This window comes from Lytechinus pictus, chromosome 18 (genome assembly GCF_037042905.1).
Source record: "Lytechinus pictus isolate F3 Inbred chromosome 18, Lp3.0, whole genome shotgun sequence".
Lineage (NCBI taxonomy): Eukaryota > Metazoa > Echinodermata > Echinoidea > Temnopleuroida > Toxopneustidae > Lytechinus > Lytechinus pictus.
The window spans coordinates 11,789,128-11,815,387 of NC_087262.1; the positions used below are offsets into that span (position 1 = coordinate 11,789,128).

The following is a 26,260-nucleotide window of genomic DNA, read 5'->3' on the forward strand; positions in this document are numbered from 1 at the left end:
CGAGGGGGTTAATTGAACCGAGAAATTTGACAAGCAAAAAAAAAGAATCACTATAAATTCAAAAAGATTCAAGAGAAGATTCAAGATAATTTATTGTCATGCATAAGAATACACAAAATTTGCTTTCGGGCATAAAGTTACAAACATGAATACAATAAATGGCATAAATAATACATTTGACAAACAGTCATAACTGTTAAAAATGATGTATTGCACAACTGTACGAGAAGAAAAGAGAGAGAAGGAAAGGAGGAGAATGAGATCATAGAGGATAGAAGAGAAAAAATAGAAGATAAGAAAAGAAGAGAAGTCAGATAGAGGTAATACCGGTATGTGGTTGACTCCAAAATGCAGTTCACTACTTATATTTACTTGGCAGCCAAAGGGGGGGGGGGTTAACTCCCCGTAGATCCCCCACTGGTCCCGCCACGGCCACTGGTATGCCATTAACGTGTTGAAATAATAATAATCAAAGTAATATTTGGAAGAGGAAAACTACGGATTTTTTTTCATCAAAGCCCTAGCTGAGATCACTATTTCGATGCACATTCCTTAAAAAACAGTAGTCATGTCCTAAAATAGGCTCTCGTTTCATAGAACTTATTTTTAGAAATTAAGGTGCATTTGTATTGGGATAAAATCTAATTTTCCATGCTTTATGCTTCTTTTTTAATCATTGTTGGCGATTTGATGAAAGCGAATACTAGTAGTGGAAAATCAAAAGAAATGACCGGGTTTTGGCGATATAAAAAATGAGTTTGGGGAATGATAAAAAGAAGAAGAATTAGAAGGATCGAGAAGGAGAAAGAGGATGAGGAGAATTAAGGAAAATAATGAGAAGGAGCTAGAGAAGGAGGAGAAGAATCAGAAGAAGAAGCCAAGAAGAAGAAAAAGAAGCCAAGATACAAGAAGACGAAGAATAGAAAGAGGAAGAAGAAGCCAAGAAGAGGAAGCCAAAAAGAAGAAGACAAAGAAGAAGCCAAGAAGAAGAAGAAGCAAAGAAGAAGAAGACGAAGAAGAAGACGAAGAAGAAGCCAAGAAGAATAAGACGAAGAAGAAGAAGACGAAGAAGCTAGAAGTCAAGAAGAAGAAGCCAATTAAGAAGAAGCCAATAAGAAGAAGAAGACGAAGAAGAAGAAGAAGCCAAGAAGAAGCAGTGGCGTAGCTACGGGGGGGCCTGGGGGGGGGGCACGTGCCCCCCCCCCCCTGAGATTTGGTGTGCCCCCCAAGGTGCCCCCCCCCCCCAGAAAAAATTGGCAGAGCAAAAAAAAAAAAAAAGGAGAAAGAAGAAAGAAAAAAGGAAAAGAAGAAAAGAAAAAAGGAAAAGAAGAAGAAAGACAGAAGTAAAAAGAAGAGGAAAATAAGAGGAGGAAGACGAGTGAATGAAATAATGTAAGGGGAAGACTTGCAATTAAAAAAAAAAACATCTTTTCATGTTACTATATAAAAATTTTGCCGGCGCTTCCCGCCAGAATTGCCTGTTCGATGGGATTCATATCTTGCTCAATAGGCTGATATGGAGCAAGTTTTGAAGTCAATATACAAAATATATTTTAGCTCGGACATCGAGCTTTCATTATTTTTTTGCTCTGTAAAATGTCCGTTTTATGGTCTACATATCAGCATTTTAAGCTCACGCTGCGTGGTCACATTGTTTGATTTGCCAAGTTCATATTGTCTACGTGTATTCCATAATGTTCCATTAAACAAATGTATTCAGAATGCCCAGATTCTAGGTCTAAATCTAAAACATGTGCGATAGCCTGCATGTTCTTTATTTAAAATGTACTTAAATTATCCAGTTTCACATCAGAATATCAATAATTGTCTGCTCACGCTTCACGATCGCATTATTAATGATACCCAATTGACTATATCCTATTTCTGACTTACAAAATATGAATAGAGTGTCCCGCTTTTAGGTCTAAAATCTCAATTTTCTTCCTCTGGCGTTTCGCGCTTGCATCAATTGTTTAGTTACATACCTATCCCATTTATTAATACAAAAAGTGCTTAGAATTACCTTTTTTTTTTAGGTCGGAATGTAAAAAAATTTGCTCGCGCTTCGCGCTCGCATTATTGAAATATATACCGTCTTCGTGGGTAACTGTAAGCAGTCCTTAATGCAGGTCCCTTTTCGATAATGCTAGAACAGTTGATAAAAATTTCAGTTCGCGCTTGGCGTTCGCAGTAACCATCTAGTTACATCCTTGTTCAGGATCACACATAACATTGCCCAGAAAATTAGATTTTCAGGAAAAAATACATTAAAGTAAAAAAAAAAAAAAATCGCTCGCGCTTCACGCTCGCACCTTTTTTTTTTTATAAGGCTTATGAGATTATTTTATGTTTATGTTGTTTTATAAGAATAAAACTAAGAAGTGACTGATATAGGTGAAGATAATTTCGGGCCCCGTCCCCTATTGGCGAAAGTCGGATCCGCCCTTGTTGACACATACACACACACCGGAAAAATGGCCGGTGCCCCCCCCTGAAAAAGCAAGGACCCCCCAGTGCCCCCCGGGAAAAAAATCCTAGCTACGCCACTGAGAAGAAGAAGACGAAGAAGAAGACGAAGAAGAAGACGAAGAAGAAGCCAAGAAGAATAAGACGAAGAAGTCAAGAAGAAGAAGAAGCCAGGAAGAAGAAGAAGAAAGAGAAGAAGTCAAGAAGAAGCAAAGAAGAGGAAGCCAAGAAGAAGAAGACAAAGAAGAAGAAGAAGCCAAGAAGAAGAAGACGAAGAAGAAGCCAAGAAGAAGAAGACGAAGAAGAAGAAGACGAAGAAGAAGTCAAGAAGAAGAAGCCAATTAAGAAGAAGCCAAGAAGAAGAAGCCAATTAAGAAGAAGCCAAGAAGAAGAAGACGAAGAAGAAGAAGCCAAGAAGAAGAAGACGAAGAAGCCAAGAAGACGAAGACGAAGAAGCCAAGAAGACGAAGAAGAAGAAGCCAAGAAGAAAAAGACGAAGAAGACGAAGCCAAGAAGAAGAAGAAAAAGCCAAGAAGAAGAAGAAGAAGAAGACGAAGCCAAGAAGAAGAAGACGAAGAAGCCAAGAAGACGAAGAAGAAGAAGCCAAGAAGAAGAAGACGAAGAAGCCAAGAAGAAGAAGAAAAAGCCAAGAAGAAGAAGACGAAGAAGCCAAGAAGAAGAAGACGAAGAAGCCAAGAAGAAGAAGACGAAGAAGAAAAAGTCAAGAAGAAGAAGAAGAAGAAGTCAAGAAGAAGAAGAAGAAGACGAAGAAGAAGAAGAAAAAGTAGAAGTCAAGAAGAAGAAGAAGCCAATAAGAAGAAGAAGACGAAGAAGAAGCCAAGAAAAAGAAGACGAAGACAGGCCGGGGAGACGAGGTCTGACTCTGATGAAAAGGCATGGGAAAAGTAAAGGTACCGTACTCAAGCCTGCGCGCCCCGCGGCAAATAAAACAAAAACAAATTCATCAACGCGTACGTGTTTGCATTTTGGGCGCGCAATTTTATTTCCCTAAATTATATTTTCAAAATTTCTACAAGGGTCTATTGATTTTATTGACATATCCTCTGCAATACTCTGCTTTGGTTTGGAAAACTTTGATTTCCAGAGGTATGATCTCAGTTCTATTCAGATCTCTTCTTCTTTGGTTGGAGTTTAATGATTGCTGGTATTCATTGAAGACGATATAGACTAGTCGCTTGTCTATCATTTCTGGTGATGTGATCTTGATCTAGAAATAGATTTAGATTTAGATCTGCGGAGGGGGAGAGAAGTTGTCTGTATCAATAATAAGTAGGATGGGGGGTCGGGTGTCCGGACACTTTATATTTTTTAAGCCTTCTTTTTCGTCTTTGGATTACACTAAATATATAAATTCATTAGTTTTAACCATCTTCTATTTTGCTCTCTATAATATTTCCTAACATTTTGTACTAAAAATTGATGAAAATTCGCTTGTAAATTTTTCCAAATGACTTTCTAAAATTGATCGTCCGGACACACAACAACTGGGTATACTGAATTTGATGTGGTGGTGGTAGTGGTGGTGATGAAGATGATGATGGCGGCGATTATGATGATGGTGGGGCCGGTGAAGGTGCTGATATGATGATGATGGTGGTGATAATAATGATGATGACACATTGATGCTGATGATTATAATGATGGTGGTGGTGGACAAAGACGACGATAACAGAGTTTGTGGTAATGATCATGCCTTTGCTAGCTGCTCATTCATTAGGCTATGTTTATGAGAAGGATACGTTGCTTCATGAAAATTGGCGTTGAACTTAATAGATTTGGTTGGTAATGATGATAATGAAGATTATCAGTCACTATAAAATGTAACTGATTATTTCTCTTCCATTCGGACAATACCGCATGATCCTTCCCATCTTCAATTTCATACCACATTGGCCTAAAGATGTTCCTCAGCTCCAGATTTCTTCGCTCCGTCCGCTACCAACCCAATTCAACCTCGGCATCGTCCCTGATCAACGCACTCATGAAGCCGGTCTTCATCGGTCGCTATCGGCCTTTAGTCCTGCTCCTCAACCGCCCGAACATTCCCTCCATACTCGGCATCAGTGGCTCACGACGGAATCACTGCCACGGGAACGGACGGAATTCCCCCGGGAATTCCTCGTCCGCGGCTGGCGGGAAGAAAGGGGTATCCGGCGACCAGATTGGAAAAGGGGGTGCGGGAGGTAATCGGAAGCAAGACGCTGGGAACCCTGGGAATGGGGAGGGAAGAGGAAGCGAGAGAAAGCCAGCTGGCAGCGGGGAAGGAAAGGAAGGCAATTTTCAAACTGTCAGTCCAGCAATGATCCAGGTACGGAGCAAAAATGAACATTGATAGGAGGCCCGTTTTCAATCAGTGATCATACTACGTAAGCTTAAATTAAAACTGTTGCCACAATAATTGTCAGACGAAAATAATGTAAACTTCAACATTATTTTAACCAGCTCCTCGGCAGTCACACAAACTTTTATATTATTATTATATTTTTTAATTCCCTTTGTTCTATAAATCAATAATGCTTCTAAATGTTATGTAATATTCTCCCTCAAATTTAACTGACCATTTCAGTCATGTATATTTCATAAACAAATTTATCAACATTTTCTGCCACAGATCAATGATTAAATTTGACCTGATGGTTCTTTTAAAGAATAACTTAGTTACTAGGTATAAATGTTAATTACAAGAAAGAGCATTAATTAAACACTGCTAATTTATTCAGCAAAATGTCATCAAAATTCCTTGACATCTTACTTTTGTTCTATAAATCCTGTCAGGTTTATTCTGATCCCACTCTTGCAAGAACTGTACGTGAACTGTCTGTCGTCCTTCAACGGGTACGTAACCAGCTCAAGAACCTCAAGGAAGATGTTGAAGACACTGCTTTTGAGCTCCTGAAGCAGGGACAAAAGCAGGCTACTTTGGAAAAGGTGTCCAAGGAAGCCTGCACACGATCTTCAGAAACCTCAAAGGCGGTCAAGGATCAAACCCAGGTCCAGACCATCATGGAGCGAAACCTAGAGTTTTTCTCCAGAATGTCAGCGAGCCACGATAATCAGATCCGCGATTCGATCCTACGGTTGAACGAGTGTGAACGTCGCCTGGAGATGGCCCTCTCCAAGCTGGATTATGTAAGTTCTTCCCTCCAGCGTGTGAAGCGATTGGTGACTGAGGATATCAAAGCAGAGCTCCAAGAACTCAGATTGGCCATTAAGATATCAAAGAACGAGACAAGGAATATCAAAGACGCTCTGGTGCGCGAAGGAATAGTTGTGAATTCCACACCAACCCATCATTGGGGTAAAAGTGAACAATTGAAGTCTGAGGAAGTTGCACTGATCAAACAAGAATGATGAATCAGTGAATGAATCGCCAGTAAGTGCCTACTTCTGAAGCAAATATCAAGCAGTCAAATGAAATTCAAAATGTCTATGGTAGTTACTACAATGGCAAAGTCAGCATTGATGTAAGACTTTATAAAACGGAGCTGCCTTAACTATATATTTTGAAATGTGTGATATCTAATCAAAATAACTCTAAAATGAAATTCTCAAATAACTTGGTTCTCTCAAACTCAACTAAAATGTTCCCTTGAGTAGAAGGCAACATACTACGCAGGTCATCAGCAAATACTAAAGATGCAAAACTGGGTAATAGGAATTAACAGTTTCTATAGAAAATGTATAGCCATGTATGTAGGCAGCGTTAGATTTTTGACAAAAACTCATGCGACATTGGTATTTTGCAAAATAGTCTTCTTGCAGAACAGGTACACCCCTCCTCTTTACACAAGTGCATGACAGAAAGATTTGGTACCAAAGTTGGGCCAAAAATCAAAAGCTGTCTAAAATTACTGGAGTGTTGGACCATCTTTTCAGCTGGCTTGGTTTTTACTTTCCTATAAAAAAATGTTCACTATAATATGTGCATATGGTAAATACATAGCCTTGTACTTATGAGCAGTACATTCACAGAAGGAAGAGTTATAACTTTCATTTTGAAAAGGATTGTGGTCGTTTTGTATATATGTTCTGGGCACAACTGGCAAAATGATACAAAACTGAATTTCTGCAATAGTTTTATATCAGGCTTTATTACAAAACATCAAAATATTTACACATTTTTCAAAAGTAGAACCACAATGAACGGGCATGATTAACTGTACATTTGGTCACAGTTTGATACAAAAATTTTGCATCTGTATGAGAAGCTAGTAAATCGATAAACGTTGGCCATTCTGAATAGAACCGAGAAGTGGGGGGGGGGGTGGTCAAAAGTTGCTTACAGTTCTGGCTCCCATTACAAAGAGCTTGGTGATTCCATCACATATTGATTTCTATGATTAATAGTTCATTGTGATCGATGCGATAAAGCATAAGACTTCATTCTACAATCAATGGCAAAGCATTGTGCTACGGACCATGAACGACTATGAAGAGCCACAGGAATGATTAAATAAAAAATAAATTGTATCAACTTGAATTTGAGATTATCCAGATTGAGGCCTTATGAAAAGATTGTAAATATGGGCAAATACAAATCAACAGTAGGATTAGTTGCTTGTCTGTGTCATAAAGCCGAGGGACGTATTACTGGCCAAGGTGGCTGTTTCTTAAAGCTGTTTGTAAGATACGAATGACTTTACGCACGACTATTGGTGACTCTTTCTTGTGCTATATCCATAAGTAATTAATTTAGGACCTAATGTCATGAGTAACTTTATGAACAGCTTTATGAAACACCCACCTCGACTCCTGTCTTACAAAGAGTTACGATTGATCTGATCAATTCCAACTACGGAGAGCTAGCAACGTCAACATTTTCTATTCATGACGTATATTCATACATTCACTGTTTTCTTGACAATTCAGTATGCTTCTCTTTGTTTTCAAAGGACATTGTACAAATTTCCGAAAGAAAAAATTATGACATTGATGGATTTCCATATACTTTAGAAGTTGAGTTGATCAGATCAATCGTTACTCTTTGTAAGACGGGGCCCAGGGCTGCTATACAATAATCATTGCGAAAAATTGTAATTACCTCACTGCTAGATATATTTTTACCTCATCAGCGATCATTGGAATTGTCGGCAATGAACATTTGGCAACTTCTATTAGGCTCTGTAATCATGTTATTCATATCCCTCCACTAAGTGAATGAAACACACCAAGATGGTGTTTTCAAAAGCTGCTTATATAAGTTCATACATGTAACGTAGGCAAATCTCTGCCTACTTAAAAACATTTTTTTTCTCATGGGGTAAATTAAAATAGCCTCTGATCAACAACACTTGAATGAATTTCGACAACATAAGAAAATGACTTCAAATTGTGTATAGTTTTCAACTAGGTTGTCTCCAAATGCAAAGTGTCAACATCATGACCCATATCATGTACTGCTTTAACCATAACTTTGGAATCTGATTGCTGACTAGAGTATGGATCACAGTGATGTCAATAAAATGACATTTCTATAACAATTGTTTTTTGTAAAGTGTTTTCTTATACCATATGACCTTTGAACTTGACTTGGTAACAACTAACATGTTATTCAATTCATGTTATTTGTGATAGCTGAAAAACATCTTATCAAAGTCATTAATATAACAGTAAGGTGTTTTGGGCTATCCAGAGTTTCACAGCATTAATTTAAGGCATGATTGAGCTCAATCCTCCATTCGAAATATAACTGATAAGGAGTAGAAAATATTGACAAACTGAAACACAAATGACTATGCGGAAGAACTTGGAAGTATGTTCTGGGCCCTGTTGCATAAAAGTTACTATTATGATAACTTTGCCACCCAATGGTAACTACCAGGGTAACACTGATTAACAGCCAATCAGAATCAAGGATTCCTTGCAAGTCACCACTGGATGGCAAAGTGACCAAAATGGTAACTTTTATGCAACAAGGCCCTGATTAAAATGAAATATAATCTGGGGCGTGTTTCATAAAGAGTTCCAACTATGGTATCTACCAATGGTTACAGGGCTCAGCAGCCAATCAAAATTTCCAAGATAATTACAATAATGGAAAAGTTACCATAATTGTAAGTGTTTATGATACAGGCCACTGATTAGGAACAACAAAATGGTTGGAAGAAACCTTAGCTTATATTATTTCATCTCGTCCTACTTCTGAAACCTATATCAGCTGTAAGCTAAGATCCACAGTAATTCAGTTAAATAAATTTCCAAATTATATTATATGGCATAGCAAAGAAACCAAACTACATTTTGTGTAGCATTCAGGCATAGCAAGATAGATGAAACATCTATTCAGTAAATGCTCATAAGTGGAAATTTGAGCATATTAATTGCACAAGGGTGCACCTAGAGCTATGACAGTGTTTCAAGAAAGGACTTGTTGGACGTTTTATCCGACAATTCCAGTTTTATCGGACAGTTGGTTACCATGGTAACAGTGCTTCTCAGCCAATCAAATTCAAGGCAAGATGTCAGATCAGACAACTTGTCATACAAAATGTTGATGACATGCTCCCTGTTATCAGATGCACTCTTACAGTTGAATGCAATGTCGGGCAATCACATGATGAGTTCTGTACATCCTTCCCAGTCCTATCCTGACATTACACATTCAATGCCTGGTAGTTGTTGAAATAACCTGCTGACAGCTGAATCCTATTTTTCCTAAAGGCTTGACACGTGAAAAACCATGTTCCGGCAACGATTGGGTTAAATGTCGATGAGTACGCCTCGTGCAGCCAATTCATAGTCCTTTTCGTGTTCCACTATGAACAGAATGTCCGATATCGTCTGTTCCACAGCCGATAGATAGGCCAAATCGCTGATAGGTCGATGATCTGGGATGGACTTGGGTGGGTACTTGAAATCAGGCCCAAAATTCACAGTGACCTGAAAGAGAATAATGAATTCATCTTATCATACACCACAATGTTTGAAATGCTTTCCACTAAGACACCTAATTTGAGCAAATTGATATAAAGAATTACATGCATTAATTTGCATAATTCAATAAAAGAAAGTAGATAGATTTCTGGGAGACCCAAATAACTTCTCAAATTTTCCAATACTGACCTGTAACCTTTGACCTCCTTACCCCAAAACTAATCAGATCGTTGTCACTCCCTTCATGATTACTACAACCAACTTGATTTGTCAAATGGCTCTTTATTTATCATGAGAACAAAACAAAACAAACGGACGGACACCGAAAAACATAGTGCCTCCTGCACCAGCTACAATGGGTAGAGGTATAAAATTAGATACACTCTTAATACACAGATAAACGTCTGAAAAGTTTCTTGTTGTTCAGACCTTTCACAGCTAAGATCTGAAGATTACCCCCCCCCCCCAAGGTTGAAGTGAATAGCTATACTTACAGTGCTCTGTTTATATAGAGAGACTGCTGGATGATAAATTCCTTCATAAACGTTCTGATACGCTACACCTTGGCTCTCCCCATTCTTAAAGAAGATGATCTGCAGAAAGACATACAAAAATAAACATTGTTTTACATTCTGACATCTATATATTTTATGCCTCTCAATCCCCTAAGACAATAATAATAATTGAAATTTATATAGCACATGATAGTGAAAGACTCTCTATGCGCTGTACAAAAATTATATTACTGATTTACACAAATTATACATTAAAAAAACCTTATCTAAATTATACATTACACCTAAACATTATACCTAAAATATGTCATACAAATTATAGCAAATTACCTTAGATAAAGTAACAACTAATTACAGTGAAAATCCACAAGTCAACAAAGGGGATGTTGCAAGAAGATATTTGCAATCAATTGCAAATTTACAAGTTTTACAATTTTAACTAAACCAAATCAATTTATATTTGTTGATGCAAGAAGCAGACCGTCAATGAAAGTGCCAATTTGCGATGAAAAGCATGAGTTTCAATCAATTTTTTGACCTAAAATTGTGATCATTATCATTACTATTCCTACCTTTGTGCCTGTCGTAGGTACGAGAGCTTTCTCCGCCTCGGACGTCTGGTCTTTCTCCTCAAAATACAGATGACTCTTGAATTTAATCAGGGCCTGAACAAAAACAAAGATAAGCAAAATTAAAAACAATATCAACTTTAGTGAATAAAGAGGCTTTAATAGGAGGAAAATATAATTTGTAAACAAATTTTCGGCATTACTCCTATGTGATTAACATCGCATGCTCGGTCTGTAATGAAAATTATAAGTCAGAAAAAATTGGAACCAAGGGATTAGAACCTGCCATCTACTGCTTTCCGGGCAGCGACTTAACCACCAGGCTATTCTGGTTCACGGCTAAATCACGATGAACTGGAATTCAAATACCCTTGATCCTCTTCTTTCTGACTACATTAATGTGCAAATGCAGTTCGCCGTGGACAATAGATAATAAAGAGGCTTTAAAAAAATATCAACTTTAACTTGAGATTGATAATTCCACCTACAAGAAACCGTAGCTGCCAGCCCTGGCAGCCAAGAAAGAGGAACAAACACTAAAAAATTTCCAGTAACATGATCATTCTTTAATTTCCTATTCAATGCTACAGAAAACAGAGATGCCACGTTCAAAAAAACGTTATACGTGAGATTTTCATGACTCGGCGTCTCTGCGCGCGCGTGGCTAGTACTTACACTTGTACGTTTCGAAAAGGCGCGCGCGCGAGATATGGGCTTCATCATGATATCGATCCATACTACAAAACCATGCGATGCACGCACGCGATTAATCGTATCACATACTAGCTGTGCGCTGACTGCACTCTCGATTCGTCTCACGTGCCGGGGTAGACGCGACGGCGTGCGAAGGCGGTCGGCCAGTACATATAATATAGCGAATAATGCTACTTTTTCTCTCTTTTTTTCTGTCCGGTCTCGATGCGTGAGAAAAATGGGTGCCATGCGTGAGATCGTGAGACGGACCCTGGATGCGTGAGTCTCACGCACAATGCGTGAGACTTCGTAGCTCTGCAGAAAAGTTAGTTTTCACTGAAATAGGAACACACAGGTTGAAATGACAAATTTCTGTCCCCAAAGTAGAGATATTTAATAGAAATATGAACATAATATAAAGAAGTGGCTCGGATTTGCAAAAGGCATCCATCATTATTATACTTAAAAGGGTTTGTTCACCTTGATGTATATATGTGGTACTCTATGCACAAGAATTTGAAGGAAAAAATGTTCCTGCCAATTACCAATTTACCACATCTGAAGTTTTTACTGAAGTAAAATAATGTCATTGCTGGGATTCAAACCTACAATTCGCTGGTTAACAGGCAAGATTTAGAGCCATTAGACCAAAATGCTGTTCTTATCAACTTACCCTGTCTTTGTAGGTCGGAGGGATGATTTCATCTTTCTCCGTCTTCTCTGGTAGCTGAATAAAGAAACCTAATGTATCGCCCTCTCCGTAACCATCGCTGTAGTGCTTGCCTCGGCTTTCATGGAACTTTGTCCCCTTCCTACTCCTCCAAGAGTAGGAGAATTTGTCGTAGCCAAGAGGAGCTTGCAAGTTACCTAAACGATAAGAATCAATTTCAAAAGGTACATGTAATGTCCATTCCATTCATTAAAATTTGTCCTAAAAACCTATTATCTGTTTCAAAATAATAATCATATATATCAGATGAATATGATTTCTTGTAATCTACCTTGTAATATATATCTACTGATGCAATGTATCATAATTTGAATGGAATAATATGATTTTGATTCATAATTTGAGATAATTTAATTTGTACACTGCACGGAAGCACATCAAGAATATCATTATTCATGTACATATGTAGTGCCCAATAATAAACGAGTTAAAGTGATTGGTTAACATTGGTTTGACTTTTAAAAAATCTGAGCTAGAAGGTCACACTTGTCACCTGTGTCTGTGATATGTTACAAAAATAAAGCCCAGAAAAAATTGCGTTCGAAAATAATTATTTAGTGCTTCAAAAATGTGTACTATTTAGGCGTCTATAAGACGCCTATTTACAAAATCGGGGTTTGCCTTGTAGTTTTAGCTTTTCATTCTCAATAATGGTTGTTTTCAGGGTTTATTAGTTTTAATACATGCACTTGTACACATGTTTCATCTTGGTTTGAGAATTTTTTTTAGCGGCTGCTCACAAAGTTAAACAATACCTTTAATTAGGCCCTGGTGGCTCTGGGTACATTCAAGCCAATTCTAACTCTTACAGTAAAGATAAAGTCTTTCACATTAAAGGACAAGTCTACCCCAACAAAAACTTGATTTGAATAAAAAGAGAAAAATTCAACAAGCATAACACTGAAAATTTCATCAAAATCGGATGTAAACTAAGAAAGTTATGACATTTTAAAGTTTCGCTTCATTTCACAAAACAGTTATATGCACATCTCGGTCGGTATGCAAATGAGGGAACTGATGACATCACTCACTCACTATTTCTTTTGTATTTTATTATATGAAATATGAAATATTTTGATTTTCTCGTCATTGTCATGTGAAATGAAGTTTCATTCCTCCCTGAACACGTGGAATTCCATTATTTTAACATTTTGTGCTTCAGGCAAGGAGGTCCTAATCATCAAATTCGTAAAAATTGAAATATTGTATAATTCAAACAATAAAAAACAAAAGAAATAGTGAGTGAGTGACATCATCAACTCTCTCATTTGGATGTAACTGGCTCGTTCATATAAATATTTTGTTAAAAATAAGCGAAACTTTGAAATGTCATAACTTTCTTATTTTACACCCGATTTTGATGAAATTTTCAGCATTGTGCTTGTCTGATTTTTCTCTATTGATTCAAATCAACATTTTTCTGAGGTGGACTTGACCTTTAAAATCTTTACACCTGCTTACCTAATGCTCGAGACCATCCTAATCTTTTTTTTTTTTTTGATTTGATTTCATTTATTTTCCATTAAAAAATATACAAAGTCAAGAATATACAAACAAACATTACAAAGTGTAAAAAATGAGACATTATACATATGACGTATCATATACATACTTTAAAAAAAAAAATACACAGCAGTTCGTTATATGTTAATATATAGATCAGGAAAATTGGATGCCCATGAAAGCAATGTGCTTGTTAAGTAGGGTCACCCCAAAAAAGTATATTAATCGGTAAATGATAGAAAACAAAATACAGTTATTTGAAATACTGAACGGATAAAACTTCTATCAATGATAAAGATATATTGCATTTATATGATACTTAGAACTAAAAAACTAAAAAAAAAAAGGTCTGCTGTGACCTCGAGTTACAATGACCCTTGCACGATACCATGGGTTGCCCTCACTACGAAATGCCATCTTACAATATAGGATAAGGTCTTTCACATGAAGATCATCACACCTGCTCACCTAATCTTGTAGCCCTACCCTCTGGGATCTTATCTACTGTTACCTCAAGTACCATGATCCTTGCTTGATTCTATGGATCGCCCTCACTATGAAATATGATCTTACAGTACGGAAATATATTTTTCACATGAAGATCATCAGACCTGCTTACCTAATGGTTGAGACCATCCGAATCTTGTAGCACTACCCTCCGGCATCTGATCCACCGTGACCTCAAAATACCACGATCCTCTCTTGATGCCATGGGTTGATCTCACCATGCAGTATCCTCTGTCCCCGGTGACAGTGAGACGATCCTCAGAAATCTTCAATTGTGGTGCTGGAAAAGGAATAAAATAATATAAAAACTTAAAAATCCTGGACAACTAGAAAAGTTTCTTATTACATGTATATACCTTGTCTTAAGATTATTGCATTAAGAGTGTACACAAGGAGAAAAATAGTTTTACTGTGAAAAAAACGTTTCCTACGAAATAGTTTGTTTTGTTTGCTGATGTCACACATATTCAATTTTGTCCTTAGGGACAAAGTGAACTATCCGTTTTTCCGACCCCCTCCCCCCCCATATGCACACCCACCGAGCTCAAGATGCATGCATGTGCGCATCTCACTGAGTGCACCTAGCCCAGGGGCTTCCTGCCAGGTGATAAGCATATCCGAAAAGTTAGATGGAATTTTTCATAATTTATGAACTTTATTTCTCATTTGATGTGATGATGAATGATGCAGGTGGAAGGGATATAAACTCATTCTCCGAACAAGCTCAACCTATTCACACTCAGGAACATCAATAGGTGAAAAGGGTACTATTGAGCGTCATGGTATGTTTGTATAACATGACAGTTTAGTTGGTATTGTGATAACATTAGTCAGTAGAGTGGGGGGTCTCGCAATTCCTACTTGGTGCACTTGTGCCATGCAATTCAAATTAGTTTGTTCTTGATAATTAATGAACACATTATCAACTTGCACATTAGTATACATTGGTATAACAAGAAAAGGAGGGCAACAATAAGGATACGTTTGAAAAATAAGCCTTCACAATGCATGTCCATGTCAGATGCAAACACATTTGCGGAGCGTTGTGGCCCAGTGGATTAGTCTTCGGACTTTGAAACAGAGGGTCGTGGGTTCGAATCCCAGCCATGGCGTAATTTCCAGCAAGAAACTGATCCACAGTGTGCTGCACTCAACCCAGGTGAGGTAAATGGGTACCGGTAGGAAGTAATTCCTTAAAAAGCTGTGTGCGCTATGAACGCCTAGCTTAGCCGGGTAATATAGGAGCGCCTTGAGCACCTAACAAGGTGGATATGTGCGCAATATAAATACCCTATATTATTATTATTTCATTCATGAAGAAAAATATTACGTATAAAAATATATCTGATATATCATAGTTTGCATAAATATGGCCAATCCCTGTATAATGTTTGTCTTGTGAGTGACGCATGTAAATATGTAGGTCACAGTTGTGATAAACTATACCTCACTGCATAATGATGATTTGAGCAGTCAACGATTAGTAATATGCCAGAATGCTATGAAAGCTGCACTATTTTCATACAGAAATGGTAAACAATACTGCAAACAAAGTGAAGAGGTGGGACCTCTGCTTACCCCTGTCGTGAAGAGCCAAGAGAACATCCTTGCTGAGAGCCATACGGTAGAGATGCGCTGGGATGGGTTTGCCTATCCACTGATCTTCCTCGAAGGCACTGCTAGGGGCGTGAGGGTCGGGCTCCGTCAGGACATACCGGTAGCCATCCTTGTTGAACGGGTGCTCCAACGGGTAGCCGTGGGCTGGCAACTTTTGGGAGGCAGGCACTTCACTGGAAATGGAGGAATAAGTGTGGATTAGGGCTCATTTGGTAGTGATGGTTATGATGATGATGATGGTGGTGGTGATGGTAATGATGATGATGTTGATGATGGTGGTGGTGATGGTGTGATGATGATGATGATAAAGAAGAAAATGATGATGGCAATAATCATAAACACATGGATCAGTTTATTTCTCAGACATGTTTCAACTTCATGAGAAAGATACTGCGTGTCACATTCAGGAACTACATGTATCTGAGTAATTCAATTTTTACAGATTTGTATCAATCAGATATGATTATTTACACCCAAGGCCAACCTTTAACGTCACCATCCAAAAGACATAACCTGGGCTCAATCCTTAAACATCTGCATCTATTCGTAACCCCCCCCCCCCCCCCCCGGTAGCTTGGATCACAGCTGCATGCTACAATGCCAAACAGACGTACCTTCTTGTCCTTTTACTCGATGTTACTCCCTGGTTGCTATCGAATCCTTTCCTCTTCGCACTCCTGCTTATCCTCTGAGAAGACACAAGATTGGAATTACCTGAAAAACAATTCAAAACAAGGAGCAATATTCTTTCAACTTCTTGTCGCAAAACTGAATTAGTAGAAAAGAAATCTTGCACTTTATTGGTCATTAATCCTCCTACCCTAGCAAGGGCCTAAAGGCTACTGCACATTGAATACAATCAAAGCCTGCTTCGGTTCATCCGGTTCATAAAAAAGTTGCAAGACGGGAAAACAGACTTTTGTTTGTTTGTTTGTACACATCATTCCAAAGAGACTGTTCACATCAATCATTTACAGCAATTGGTAAGTAAAACAATCCGACACAGTAATTATATAAACCGATATGGTAGAGTTTTGGGGTTTGGTGATCCAGACTAGATTTTGTGTGTCTGTTGAACCTCTGGGTAATTATTTATTCTTTTTTTTTTGGTAGAAGGATAAACAATTGACTTTACCACATTCAAATAGTGTAAATATTCATAAGCATCATTTTCATAAATCAATACAATATCATATAAATCAAATAATCATAGAAAAATAGAGAAAAATTTTCAACCCATCAAATCAATAAAGCAATTCCATTCCAATTCGAATGCCCAGATTGGAAGCTAAAAAGTAAACTCAATTTCAAAGATTTCATAAAAAAAGGTATTCTTACAATTCCATGGAATTTCCTAAAAATTGGGATCATGAATTCATATTATGTGTTAAAGATCATTACCACAAAGACATTAAATTACTCACCATTGAGAGAACTAGAAAGAGATGAGCTGAGTTTCTGTGATTCCATTTTAAGACTGGATCCTAACTTCGATTCTGAGTTGGGTGTTATCTTTGAAAGATCCTAGAAAAAAAAAATCAAATCAGACAGAATCAGAATTTACTGGAAACTCAAATAGATTCACACATAAAATGCCATATTTCGTCACTTATGTATTTTGCACATTATCAGTTGTTCCCCATTCTTGTTATTCATCTCTTCCTCATACCCTCTATCACTGTTTTGTTCCCGATCCTGTTTGATGTTGCCTGCCTCATTATCTTAATCCCTCTTGGCTTGAGGTCTTTTACTGGCCTTACTTACACTAACTTCCCTTTGTGTCTGCCTACTCCTTTTCTTTCATCCCCTTCACTAACCTGATTGGTCTTCTCTACTCATTAATGCCCCTTTTGTCTCCTTGTTTCTAGTGTTGCTGTAGCTTGTCTATGGTCTATATTATGGTTGTTCCACTTTATATGTTTGTCATTTTGCCTCCGACGAAGATTCTGTTAGGATCGAAAGCTTAGGCCCCTTTTGACTTTCTAATTTACTCCATTGGCTCTCTTTTTTTAGATAAGCAGTTTTCAGCAGCTTCTTTTTGCCATATTTCATCCTCCTTAGATTAGTCTCCGGACTTTTGGAACAGAGGTCGTGGGTTCAAATCCCAGCCATGGCGTAATTTCCTTCAGCAAGGAATACATCCATAGTGTGCTGCACTTGACCCAGGTGAGGTAAATGGGTACCGGCAGGAAGTAATTCCTCAAAAAGCTGTGTGCACCTGAATAGGTAGCCTAGCTTAGCCGGGTAATAATAATAGCAGGGCCCACTGGGAGAACAGTTTTCCGAACTGAAGTGGCTACCCTGGGTAAATATACCGTTATTATTATTATTAGATTTAGAGAGTCAAAAGGGGCCTAAGCTTTCGATCCTAGCAGAATCTTCGTCGGAGGCAAAATGACAAACATATAAAGTGGAACAAACATAATATAGACCATAGACATGCAACAGCAACTCTAGAAACAAGGAGACAAAAAGGGCATTAGAGAGTTGTGATGACCAATCAGGTTAGAGAAGGGGATGAAAGCGAAGCAGTAGGCAGACACAAAGGGAAGTCAGTGTAAGTAAGGCCAGTAAAAGACCTTAAGCTGTGAGGGATTAAGACAATTGGGCAGGCAACATCAAACAGGATCTGGAACAAAACAGTGATAGGGGGTGTGAGGAAGAGATGAATTAAAAAAGAATTAGTGAGAGGTGGGTCAAACACGTTACAAAAAAAGGCATAATAAACTGGTGCATAGGAGTGGGGAAAAGGGGAAAGAAAGGGGAACAATTGATAATGTGCAAAAGACATATAAGTATAAATGAAAAAGCAAAAAAAATAAAAAAATACACATATATATATATATAAATATAGTGTAACTAGTATTGTAAATCCGCTAGGGGTGAGGGGAAAAAACATAATGCTATATACATGTAGTAGAAACAAGACATGTATATATGAAAAGGGAGAAGCATATGGCCTAAAAGGGTAGAGTAAATATAGAAGCCGAGGTTGTATGAGAGAGGGGGAATGTATATGAAGAAACTACAGCATACATGTAACTAAACAAAATAAATATATAGTAAGTCCAAAAGAGGTGAGTGGAGAAAAAGTATGTTTAAAAAAAATATATATATAGATATATTACATCGCCTAAATGTGGAAAGCGAAAATTGGAGCTGAGCCTGTAAGAGATATGGGAGGAATGTAGAGGAAGAAACTATAATATAACTAATCTAAAAGAGCTGAGGGGGAAAAAAAAATACATATATAGAAAGTGGATAGTGGATTAGATTTAGTATACAATGTTATCTTTCCAAAATCCTTTTAAAACATAAAATCAATAGTTTACCCAAAACTCCCATAGATTCACATACAGAATGCTAAATTGTTTTCTTTCCTATGCACACCTTTAAGAACGCTCCACATTTAATATGAAGGAAATGTAATTTTCACCAAATTTTCACCAGTTAATTAAGTCCATAAGGAGGCCAAATATGCCAAAAAATATTAAAGGTCATGAGCTCATTTTTTTTGCTTAAGAACTTGGAAGTTAGACAAATTGGAAGTCGGGTAGAAAGAGATTTGGGCCTCTGTAAGACCTCACATGATCACAACATTGAGTATAAATCACCAATACTTGGTTAAACTAAAAAAAACTTCATTTAATTTCCCAGCTCAGTTCAGAATCGTACACTAGAAAGTGGAGAAAGTATTCATAAAAATACTTTTCAGTAATAAGCGCACCATCAAAACACTCAACAGTCAACAGAATTTAGAATTGTTCTCTCATATTTTCAATACATGTAGATGAAAATGAACTCTGACCTGTTCAAGGAGTCCAAAGATAGGATACTCTGCGTCAGAAGCGGCAGGGTCGTCAGGCTTTTCCTTGCAGATGAAGACGTCATCGTCTTTCATCTGTCATGGAACATTCAGAAATTAAATAAATGATAATAGTTACATTTATATAGCGCTTCATAATCGCGAATCGCCAATGGCCAACTCATCCACTTATCACACGGTCTAACTTCACTTAGTCTAATGCCATTCCCTCTATGAACATTTCGTCTAACAACCATTTGGTCCTATAACTATTTGGTCCAATCATCACTTTGTCTAGTCTAATCACCAATTCGTCTATGACCATTTCGTCTTATAACCATTTGGTCTAATACCCATTTAATTTTCTTTCATTTCACCTCATTAACACTCATTCCAATTACCGGTAGACCAAATGTTATATGGACTAAATGGATTTTGGACCAACTGGTTATTAGACAAATTGGTGAGTGGATGAAATGGCAATTAGACTAACTGATGGTAGACCAAATGATAGTAGGCAAGTTGGTAATGGGACAAATTGGAAATAGACCAATTGATAATAAACCTTCATACTTTGTGTATCTAAGTGCTTTACAATTATTATTACCCTGGTCACTGGATCCATCACGAATAATAGTTAACCTGTTGACTACTGAATTCTATAACTCCTATAGGCTTTGCAAAGGGCCACCTGCTTTCAGGAGGCAATGCATTGACCCTTTGCCAACTCTCATAGGCTTTGCATATGACCATCCGGTTCCAGTAGGGAATGGATTAATAAGCAATATCAAAATAAATGTATAACATTTCTGGAATCATTGATAAAATCACAACAGGCTACAAATGTAAAGACTTAACTGCTTTTACATACTCTTCAATAAGGAGTTGAAAATTTTGGGGGGAAATATACACCATTTCCCCTTCTTCCATCTTTTTTATGCTACCATATCACCCTAAATTAATAAATCTTGTATGTGACCTTAAAGAACATTAAGTACACATCGGACCAAATTTTATTCATACTATCTACCGGTTATCAATTTCGGAGATTGTTACCATAGCTTTGACGATCGTGCCGTGCCAGGTGATGGTGGTTCGTCGGGGCATGGGCGTGAGTTGTTCCCAGTGGGTATCGATAAACGGAATCAGATCAGTTTCTTTCGAGAACATGGTCTTGGGAGGGTCCAATGACTTGTGCTTAGCCTGGAGATTGGCAAGGGCACACTGGCAAAGCTCCTTGAAGTCTAAGAATGGAATTTTTAAGAATGCGAAATTACAGTTATACATCAGGGTTGCACGATATCACAATAATAATACAAATAATGCACAGAACTAAGTGCGTGAGTGGAAATGCAGAGCACGTAAGATCTTTAGATAGGACTGCTGTATGTGCATGAGCTTTTATTGCGCAAGAAATAACCCATTGTGCACCATCTGAAGAAACTAAGCTTACACTGCTTTTTACCCACAACAGAGCCAGTGCATTATTTGTTTTATAATATAGAAACACTTATCATGTGTCTTTAAAAGGTTTTACAGCTCAATTTCCATGTTCTCTAACTCTGTCACTATCTGAGGGCCATCGCATAAAAGGTACTTTTACGGTGACTATGTCATCCAATGGTTATCTACCATGGTTACAAGGCTCAACAGCCAATCAACATCAAGGATTTCATTGAAGTAACAATTGGATGGCAAAGTTACCATAAAAGTAACTTTTATGCAATGGTCCCCAGATCAGTTTCTTTTGAATGCTTGGACTGCAGATTGGTAAGAACACACTGGCAAAGCTCCTTGAAGTCTAAGAAAGGAATTATAAGAATGCAAAATTTACAGATATTCCTCAAGGTTAAGCAAGGTTGTGACATTTATATACAAATAGTGCACAGAACTGAGTGTGCAAGTGGCAATGCAACACACACAACTTTTCTTTAAATAGATGCCACACTGTTCACAAGTCTTCTGTTTGTAATTTCCACTTTACTCCACTGCAATTCTGCAGTGGAGATATTAAGAGCCACGAACAAAATAGTAACATCAGGGCCAATAAATTCAAGCAAGAATATTGGAAAACCCTACTCAGTACTATTACTTTCATAGCTCTACTAGGTTTGGAAACATAGTATCATGTAAAAGTTTTTATATATAGATTTAGATAAAGAAATATAGGCCTTAAAAGGGTTGATATTCATGGCCTCTCTCAGGTGACAATGGATTTCGAATGTATTTCTTTATTTTAATTGTCAACCAGTCTTTGCCAAAAAAATCCTGAGAGGTCACCGGTCAAAAAAACCTGGGATGACTCAGCCCTAGCGTAAATTGTATTGCTGTTTGGCTTCTACTGTGGTCTTGAATATGCCTCAGCTTTATTGTTTTGTTTTTTTAGATCAATATTTGTTTGGCAATAATTGTACTTACTTGCAACTTTTCTACTGAAAGTTTCCAGTTTGCTGACATTGCAATTCTTGCAACAGAATGTGTAGGTAGTCATAAAGGGAACAGTGTTCCTGCAAATAATTGAAAAGTCACAAATACGTCATTCAAACTCAATCCAATTTTCAAACTCGTAACCATGCTGATGTTAAACTTAGTAGCACCAAGTAATATGCATAATCTCATAAAGCTGCAATTCATCTGGCAAGTCAAGAGTTATATAAGTTAATCATAAAAATAAAATATGAGGACCAAGCTCAAAAGCAACAAGCCATCAATCAGAGTTCTTCGTAATGCTTTTAAAAAATAGGTTTGGGCTTCAGAAAAAAAGAGAAATTTAGTCAATATAACTCCATATCTGCAAGCCAAATTCCTTTTTACCTATGAAAGTGAACTGATAAAAAAGGGACAGTTGACAGGTTCTATGTAATGAACCAAGAGAGTCAGTTGGTCTTCAAAAAAGATGTAATTTATAGAAATTACTTTATCTTAAAAAAAAAGAATAGCCCTTATGAAGAAATAATAAATTACTACTATGGAATGCAATTGTTAACATGAAAGAGATGAAACACTTACGCAACACTGACGGTCTTGATGCAAGCCTTGTGAAACCATTTAAAGCATTGGTTACACTGGAGTTCAACGTCTTCATAACTTCTCCCTTCGCCACTGAGGATGAAAAAATACAATTTGAAAAAAAAAAAGTTAACCTCTTGCCTACTGGAACTGGGTGGTCCATGTTCGAAGTCTATTAAAAATACACTAATTCACTAGTTGAACAGTTAAATAGTGACCTTCTGTAGCCCTGCATCAATGCATGAATATTTGTGTAAATGTTCATTTACCAACTTTTCATGTAGTGATGTAGGCCTATTATTTTTCATAACACACACTTTCTCTTCAGATTCTTGAAATTTCCAAAACATTATGGATTGTCTCCGGAGACCACCAAATACAGCACTGGAGACCAATTGGAAATTCTATTCACAGGAAACCAAATGAGTGTTTTTTATAGACAGTTGATCTTTTGGTACAGGTGGTTTTTAAAGCAGGTTAAAATGTTTAGAATGTATCATACAACACACAGATCCTCGACATCTGATTGGATGAATGTGCATCACATGACATTCAGAAGAATCAGCTGTAACACGCAATACACGACAGCCTATTGCATGCTCAAGCAATATATAAAAAACTCAATGAACATGCGTACCATTAAAGTTAGGCCAGAGTAGATCTATACTTCTACTAGATCTAGTCCTATTTCTCCATAGGCCAAACGTTTGATCTATTTTGGTCATTTTGGTCTAGTGAGACTATATCATGTGTTGTATAACAAATATTAAATGCATTGTCATTTGTGTGACCATTAAAATATTACAACTCCACTTTGCGATGTTGAATAGTTTCTTTCAACTCACACCCTTGTGTAATATTCGGAACGATCACACTCATAAACATTGAATACATACCAATAGCAATCTCCAGAGGGCTCCAGCTTCTCGGTGTATGTCTTATCCCCGCTGTCCTGGGAGGAGACTGTGACATTATCCGAGATGTTCTCCTTGTTCTCCACCTCCATCATAACATCCTCAACCACAGACTGTTCCTCCTGCACAGGTGATGGCTCCACGTCCGCTGCTGTCAATGTTGTTGTTGTTGTTTCCAAGACACTTGTCTCTACTGTCTCCTTCACAATAATGATAATGAAAATAATAACACTGTCAATTATAGTAATTGCTATAATGAGAGAAAAGTAGGGGAATGAGGAGGAGGTGCTGAGAGAAGGGAAACTTTTAGGGAGAAAAGGGGAAGAGGAGGGAGAAAGAGGGGGGGTTGATGGGGAAAAGAGAATGATGAAGATGGAGAGAAAAGGAGATGGAGACAAGGAAAAATGAGAAAGAGAAAAGGAGATGCAGAAAGAGAAAGAGGGTCAAAAGGTAGAGTCTGTGGGTGTTTTATAAAGCTATTTGTAAGATACGAATGACTTTACGCACGACTGGTGATCCTTTCTTACGCTACATGATATCCCTAGATATAATTGATTTATGACCTAAGAACATTTTCCAGTCATGCGTAAAGTTGTACCTAACTTTACGAACAGCTTTATGAAACACACACCAGGGATGGACGACTACTCCATCAAATTAAATATTGAATCACAAGCCAATTCTTGGGGATGTTTCACTAAGATTTAAGTGGGGCATACAGTCATGGTCAAGCACAAACATGCACAGGTGGTGATGCCTTATTCACAGCTCAACTCTTTGTGTAGAACCAATAATATTTCCTCAGTCTATGAAACTAACCTGGACCTCCACAGCCTCACTCTCCGTGACCTCCATTGGTTCTGCAGGAGTATCTGCCTCTGCACCCTTCATATCTCCTTCAGCTACTTGTGGTGTTTGCAGTTCTGGTGGTGCTGTTACTGCCGACCCTTCTCCCTCACTCGGTTCCTTTGGCTGGTCAGACGGTACAGCCCCTTGCTCCTCCTTCTCATCTTTATTGGGAGTTTCTTCAGGAGGTTTCTCCTCAGCCTCTTCCTTGACTTCTGTCTCTGTCTCCATTGGTTCACTCTCTGTCTCTGCTACAGCAGGTGTAGATTCTTTCGAAGCAGCTGCAGGTTCTTTAGAACCATCTGGCTTTTCCATTTTTTCCTCAGACTGAGGTTGCTGCCCTGGCGATGCAACTGGTGCATCTGGCACCGAATCACTAATAGTTAAAACAAAGAAAAAGATGCAAACTGAAACATAAGAACATTAAAGCTTTATTACTGAGCAAGATGCAGAGAGTAAAGTCTCAACATTTTTATAACCACACTTCTCAAGAAAAACCTGAAGATAAGTCCATCCACATAATAAATAAACCAGTGCACGACACTGGCACCGGTCCGACAGTCCCAGACCGGTAGAAATCGATGTTGGGCCATTAACTTTTCAGAAATAGCCAGATTTACAGGTCCGACAGGCTCTGGCATCTTCAAAATGTTTCATTAAAATTGAAAAATGGCTCTCATGAATTATGTTGTGTGTGTGTGTGTGTGTTAGAAAATGCAGTTTTGAAGAACAATTTATAGGCCTAGATAAAAATTATTATTTAGGGGGCCTAACAAATAATACAATTTAAAACTTGATAATAAATATCATAAATAATGGCATTATCGTGGTTTATGTCACCAGTCCATTCATTGCCGTTTATTTCGTCAGCTGACATCTTTCCACTCCCATTGACTTTGTACACAACGATCGCACACACGACAAGAGAGGTGACAAATTTCACGATAAGGCCTAAATAATTATTATTACAATGATTATTTATAATTTAAAAAAGGGTTAGTGTAACATGTGTAAAGACCTGAATAAACTCACAGCCCAAACATTGATTCACACAATCACAGGCACAGCTCAGCCCACTCACACAACATGCGAGGTTAGTATTAGTAATAATAGTATACTCAGCCGTCCCGCATCCCGCAAATTTCCCAGCACTCGGATTAGGACAAACATATTTTAACACAGGTCGGACTGAGAAAATGTTGACACATTTTTTTTGTCAGCTATTATTATGCATCTGGTATTAAATTATTGAAAATATGTCATCCGAAATCGTATACTGATTTACTCTTAATTGTCAGCTCAAAAATAATATTCACATAGTAGCAAAGAAATTTCGAAAATAAGACAAATCATTTACAAACCTTTCTTTGTTTTCCGCCATGGCATTCAAGAGAGCCTCTTTCACTGTCTATTACTTTATTCATTTTCTTTAATTATAAATACTTATTTATAAATGTGATTTATAAATTTTTATTTGATATCGAATTAATATAACTAAAAAAATATTTTTATATGTTTTTTTTTGTAATTAAAACCTGACAAAATAACAAGCTTAAGTTTTATTTCCACGTACTGCACTGGCACCACTGATCAGTGACTAGCACGTACCTGTCGGAGCCAGTGGTCGGAGCTCAAACCATAGAGATGTATACATGTATCTCTATGGCTCAAACGTGTCTCGCGAGCGTTTGTTGTCCAGGGGCAGCCCTGTTTCCCCAGGATGTTTCCCTTTATTTTTCTCCCACCCTTTTCATGATTTTTAACCAAACTTGTCATATCGAAATGGGTTTTAACCTCTCTGACCGGCATGCTTTATCATTAGTTAAAGGTTATGAAAACGAATTTAAAAAAAATTATGTATGGTAAAGACAATTCAGACAACGCCTTCAGCAAAAAAAAATGATACTGTTAATAAACACTATAAATCGTTTAATTATTTTTCTTTGCTTTCTTGTGAACGTTGGAGAGATATTATAAAACTGTCAAACATTTTAAACGAATATGAATGTAATGACAATATTTTATAATATATAATAACAAGTATAAAAATATTATTACAAAATAGGCCTATTTGGAAAACATTCGGAATTGTAAATTTATTGTGTGCTAGCTGTAATCTTAAACTATTCATTTTCCCCCCTATATGATGCGGTTGTGTTTGCTCATTCTCATTTTCATGACGTAGGCTTTCC

At 37.5% G+C, this 26,260-nt stretch overlaps 1 protein-coding gene across 1 annotated transcript; it reads right to left on the bottom strand.

Moving 5' to 3' along the window:
- Window positions 1-6,559: 6,559 nt before the first annotated feature.
- Window positions 6,560-25,495, bottom strand: LOC129281528 (set1/Ash2 histone methyltransferase complex subunit ASH2-like). The gene is made up of 15 exons (XM_064112743.1): window positions 25,430-25,495; window positions 24,042-24,444; window positions 23,205-23,422; window positions 22,309-22,401; window positions 21,718-21,806; window positions 20,356-20,543; window positions 19,303-19,395; window positions 16,919-17,018; window positions 16,109-16,208; window positions 15,456-15,667; window positions 13,990-14,157; window positions 11,811-12,004; window positions 10,448-10,540; window positions 9,855-9,953; window positions 6,560-9,366 (listed from the first exon to the last, which is right to left on the bottom strand). The coding sequence occupies exons 1-15, from the start codon at window positions 25,447-25,449 to the stop codon at window positions 9,187-9,189; spliced, it is 2,250 nt and encodes a 749-aa protein (XP_063968813.1). The 5' UTR covers window positions 25,450-25,495; the 3' UTR covers window positions 6,560-9,186.
- Window positions 25,496-26,260: the final 765 nt, after the last annotated feature.

Bases quoted from the DNA above. Each gene is read 5' to 3' on its own strand.
- LOC129281528 (XM_064112743.1), bottom strand. From the start codon at position 25,449: ATGGCGGAAAACAAAGAAAG. The intron at 21,807-22,308 runs GTAAGTGTTTCA...AATTATTTGCAG, and splicing joins ATCAAGACCGTCAGTGTTGC to GAACACTGTTCCCTTTATGA. The intron at 15,668-16,108 runs GTACGTCTGTTT...CTCCATTTCCAG, and splicing joins TCGAGTAAAAGGACAAGAAG to TGAAGTGCCTGCCTCCCAAA.